The following is a 5,546-nucleotide window of genomic DNA, read 5'->3' on the forward strand; positions in this document are numbered from 1 at the left end:
TGTTTTCTGCCCATTAGAACTGGCTTTTTCTGACTGTGAAGGTTTCCAGGAGCCAGTCCCTGATTTGCTTGGTGCGGACCCCATAGATGAGTGGGTTGAGGGCAGGTGGCAGCAGCAAGTAGATGTTAGAGAGAAGAATGTGCACAGGCTTTGGGACGGTGTGACGACCAAAGCGGTGTGTGAGGTAGGAGAAGAGACCAGGTACATAGAAGGCCAAGATGACACAGATGTGAGAACTACATGTGCCAAAGGCCTTGGCCCGGGCCTCCTGGGTAGGCAGCCGCAGTACAGCGTGGGCAATGAGCCCGTAAGAGGCAGTGATGCCCAGGAGATCTATACCTGACACGGCCAGTGAAAGTGCCAGCCCATACAAATTGTTGGCCCGCGTGGTGCCCACCACCAGCTCTACCACTGCCATGTGTGCACAGTAGGCATGATCGATGGTCTTGGCTTGGAAGTGCTCAAATCGCGCCACCAGCAGAGGGAAAGGCACAACAATAGCCACGGCTTTCAGTGCCAGTGCCAGTGCTGCAGAGCCTACACGGGCTTTGGTGACCAGGAGAGGGTAATGCAGTGGACGCCCTACCGCCACAGCACGATCCCAGGCCATGGCCAACAACGCACCAGATTCCACAGCAGTCAGTGCATGCACAAAGAACATCTGGGCCAGGCAGGCAGCATATGGCACAGGCCAGGGCCCGAGCCACAGCACAGCAAGCAACCCCGGGGCTATAGATGTAGCTAAGCCCAGGTCTGTGGCTGCCAGTGTGGCCAGGAGTAGAAACATGGGCTGCTGCAGTGTGGAATCTAGCTGCACCAATGCCAGTAGTGTTCCATTGCCCAGCAGGGCCAGCAGATACATGGGCCCGAAGACCAGTGTCAGCCAGGCCTGGGTACCCCCTAGCCCTGGAATGCCAGTCAGTATGAAGAAGGTTGGGCGTGGGAAGGTGGAGTTGGGATGTGGACCTTCTGCCATCCTGTGGGGCGCAAAGCTTTAAGGCTCATGGGGGCATGACTTCTGATAGGGGAGGGAGGGGGAGAGATTTTGGAGAGTGTCACAGTGGCACAGGCCCATCCATGGGGTATGTGTAGGGGTAGTGCAGGGTTGGGGGATCACAGGGTTATAACTTTTGGTTGGGGTTTTGGATGGATAATCAAGGCCACTACCCCAGCTTGGATGGGAGAATCCTTTGTGCCTGAAAGCCCATGAGTGTTGTAGGGGGAGAAATGGGGAGACACCGGCATTGAGAGAAAGGAGGGCCTCCCTGTTGCAGTGGCTGCTATAGCTGGAGGTCACCTGAGAGTTGGGGCTGAGATGAATGTTTTTCTTCCTCAGGATCCAAAGTAGAGTCCGCCTCAGTCTCTGTAAGGTGGGGAGAAAGCCAGAGCTGGTTGGGGATCAGGCCCCAGGCTGCACTGCCCTTGACTTATATCCGTAGGCAGAGCTCCTGGCCTCAGCTTCCTCAGCTCCACACTGGGGGGTGGACACAATGATTGTAGCGTTGTCCAGCTTGAACATTCTGGGCATCAGCCCTCGGAGAAGAAGAGCAGAGAGAAAAGGAGAAACAGGAGGAGGAAGATTGGACCTGGAGTGAAGCTGGAAGCCTGCGGTGACAGGAGGAAACCTGCTGCATTTTTGGGCTGCTTACATTATTCTTAACTTGATGCTGAAGGAGTGAACTTGAACACTGGCTGGAGAGTTGAAGTTGGGAACAGAGAAAGAGATGGCAGCAAAAAAGGGAGCTTCGATGTCTCCCTTCCTTCACGATCCAGAAAGGGGTCCCACTAAAGTCTTATTCCTGGGGTGCCAGAGGGAGTGGAGGTGCCAGTGGGGGAGGAAATGGCACTCAACCCAGAGTAACAGCCATCTGTGGAGGAAGCGTCTCTGATGTTGGAGGAGGCAGGGTGAGTAGAACCGATTCCGCCCAGAATCTAGCTCATGGCAGAAGATTAATAAACATTGAATGGATAATTGAACAAGGAGGAAAGCACCAGCAGAAGACTTGACTGGAGAAAGATCCTGAGCACTGTGTGTTGGCAGCTTCTCTTCACCTTGGCCGATGCCTCTGGGGCCCTTTATGAGGCTGTTCCACCTGCTTCCCCCAGGGCCCTTACCCCTCCCACCTGTGCCGCATTAACTCTTCCCTGTGCCGCCTCCTTGCTCAGTGTGATGGCACGGTAACTCAGGAAGTAGAGATGGGGACAAGGAAAGAGACTGATTAATGGGAGTGGAGAGATCTGGGAAAGAGGAACACTTCCTCTGGGAGGTCCTTGCCGACTCCCTGAAGTCTAGAGAGAAGACCTTGCTGTATTCTTGGATAGCATCGGTCCCCTCTGTTGTAATTACTTCCCTGCTCTCTCTCTAGCAGTGCTTCCTATTCGCCAGCATCTCCACAGCTCAGTGCCTGGTATGTCGTTGTCTATGAATAAATACTCACTGCTTGTAATTGTGTGACAGTCCTGATGGCCAGGCAGCATTCACTGACTAACAGCAGCTCCTACAGTTTCAGGAGCCTTCGGGACCCATGGAGATGAGAAAGGAAGCTATTCACCATCAACCACTGGGTACGATTCTGCTCCAACGACACATATCCTAAAAATCACCACACTATGCAAGATAATGTAATAAAAAATGGGGCTTGTGGGAAAGGTGGCATTAGGGTACAACATTCAAAAACTTCGTCAGTGACACATTTAAAAAAAGGATAGGACCCTAATAAAAATGGTGGCACCACTTTACACATATTAACTGATTAGAAAGTGCATAAATACACCAATAAATAGGACACTCTACCTTGAAAAAGACCTGGAGTTTTCCTTGTAGAAGTGTTAGAGGCAGCGGGTGAATAATGGAGAAGCGGTGGAAGGGGAGACTACGGTAGTCCCCCTTATCTGTGGTTTTGCTTCTGCAGTTTCAGTTGCCCGCTGCCCTCAACCACTGTCGGGGAAGCAGACGATCCTCTTTCTGACAAATCGTCGGAAGGTCAGTCGTAGCCTAACGCTAGGTCACAATGCTGCATCATTCCCCTCACTTCACATCCTCACTAGGCATTTTATCCTCTCGCATCATCACAGGAAGAAGGGTGAGTACAATGCAGTAGGATATTTTGAGAGAGGGAGACCACGTTCACGTAACTTTTATTACAGCATACTGTTACCATTATTCTTATTATCAGTCACCGTGAGTCCCTTGCTATGCCTGATTTATGAATTACACTTTATCACAGGCACGTATGTATAGGAAGATACCGGTATAGGCATACCTCATTTGATAGCACTTCACCTGATTGCGCTTCACAGATAATGTGTTTTTTACAAATTGAAGATTCGTGGCAACCCTGCCTCTAGCAAGCCTATCGGTGCCATTTTCCCAACAGCACTTGTTCACTTCGTGTCTGTGTCACATTTTGGTAAATCTTGAAGTATTTCAAACTTTTTCATTATTATTATATTTGTTATGTTTCTCTGTGATCAGTGATCACAACTCACTGAAAGCTCAGATGATGGTTAGCATTTTTTAGCAATAAGGTTTTCAAAGATTTATTTATTTATTTTAGAGACAGATTGAGCTGGGGGAGGGATGGAGGGAGAGGGAGAGAATCTCAAGCAGATTCCCGGCTGGGCGCAGAGCCTGACATGGGGGCTTGATCTTATGACCCTGAGATCATGACCTGAGTCAAAATCAAGAGTCAGATGCTTAACCGACTGAACCACCCAGGTGCCCCTAGCAACGGTTTTTAAATTAAGGTACTCACATGTTTTTTTTTTTTTTTAAAGACAAAATGCTATTGCACACTTAATAGGCTACAGTAGTGTGTAAACATAACCTTTATATGCACTGGGAAACAAAAATTCATTTGACTTGCTTTATTGCTATATTTGCATTATTGCAGTGGTCCGGAACTGAATTGGCAGTATCTCTGAGGTATGCTTGTATATATAGGGTTTGGTACTATCCGAGCTTTCAGTCATCCACTGCGGTCTTGGAATGTATAACCGGCAGATAGCTGGGGACTACTGTAATCTGAAGTTGGGTGAAATGTTGTAACACCAGATATGGATGATGTGGTTCATAACCTAAGTGGTGATAGATGTTTCAGGTGTGTGCATGTTGGATTTTCCTTTGCTGCTGTGTTCAGCAGTTTTGAATGCAGTTTTGTGCATTCACCTAGTTCCTGGCAGAGGGAATCACACATAAGAGAACATGAAATTCACATAATACTCAGTTCCCCAATGTGTCAATTGGTTGGAACAAATTTGCTTTTCAAAACCAACTTTATAGCGATCTATTGAATCTCTGTTGTACCTGGCCTGTATCATATGGTGAGGATACAATGGCAATAACAAGACCCTGCTGCCCTCAAGGAGCTCACTGTCTAGTGGACACAGTGATGCAAACAGTTATTGGAAGGCTATAATTGCATTAATTCAGGTTAGTACAGATATGGTGGGAGCACAGAGAAAGGAGCCTTTCTCTCTTCCTGGGGAGTCAGGGAATTCTCTGAATTATAGTAATGGCTACATCCTATGGAGTTTCCTATGCGCAGGCACTGCTCTAAGTCCTATTCCTACCACATGCATTTGCGGTAAGTACAATGATTTACCCCATTTTACAGATAAAGAACTAAGGCACAAACTTGTCCAAGGTCACACAGTTCGTAAATAGCAGTTAAATACTAACTGGATCTGGCCCTAGCATTCTTGCTCTTAGCCACTGCTTTAAACATTTCTGCTGATATTTAGTACATGAATAGGAGTTTTCTAGGGTATTTGGGCCAAAAGGATCTGTACCTGGGAGGAAAAGTTCAGGTTGTCCTAGGATTACTGAAGAAGGAGAGGAGCACTTGGGAGCTGGGGGGCAGTGGGTGGAGAGCCATGAAGGGGATGATTGGGAAAAAATGCCCTTGAGTGCCATTACATTCAAACTAATGGGATTTTTGGCTGACATATGCCTGTCCTGGGCACCAACTGTAAAAAAGATTGTTCATAAGATAAATCACAGATCCTTTAAGCTCAACACAGTTGAAGTCATTAAGTTCCTGCAAATCTTCTGTATTCTGTGTTGCTCACTGTCTATTAATCCAGGATGTATTGGGGGATATCATTGACTTATCTCTAGAAAAGTTCCTTTGTTGGTCTCCTAGGCCCCAGTCCAACATTATAGAAGCTTTCTGAACACATTTGGGGTCACCTGGCTGGTCTTTCCCTGAGACATTGGGAGAAGTGGCTCTGATATTACACCTGTGACCTTGTGGAACCGTATGCCAGAGCCTGCCCCCCAGGGGTGGGATGCCAGCCCTGTAGGGAGGCGAAGGTAGAGTGGGAGGAGGAGGGGGGCTCATTGGACCTTTCAGTTGCTTCTTGACTGGTATGGGAAATAGGGTAGGAGGGCTCTGTTTGGGAATTGACCCTGAATTTCTCACTTCTTTGACTAATGCAGCTACCACCACCATTTGCTATCGAATAGGGTTTCCAGAGATCAGCTTGTGTCCAGGTAGGCTTGTTCTGATTTTCTGCTTACAGTGATCAGTGAGCAACAACATGTA

General features: G+C 48.1%; 1 protein-coding gene across 1 annotated transcript; it reads right to left on the bottom strand.

The window, feature by feature from the left end:
* Positions 1-3,392, bottom strand: LOC116646570 (olfactory receptor 52W1). Its single transcript, XM_032427410.1, has one exon. It carries the CDS (start codon positions 974-976, stop codon positions 14-16), a length of 963 nt encoding a protein of 320 aa, XP_032283301.1. The 5' UTR covers positions 977-3,392; the 3' UTR covers positions 1-13.
* Between the last annotated feature and the right edge of the window lie 2,154 nt (positions 3,393-5,546).

The sequence above is a fragment of the Phoca vitulina genome, unplaced genomic scaffold, assembly GCF_004348235.1.
Source record: "Phoca vitulina isolate PV1807 unplaced genomic scaffold, GSC_HSeal_1.0 scaffold36, whole genome shotgun sequence".
Taxonomy (NCBI): Eukaryota; Metazoa; Chordata; class Mammalia; order Carnivora; family Phocidae; genus Phoca; species Phoca vitulina.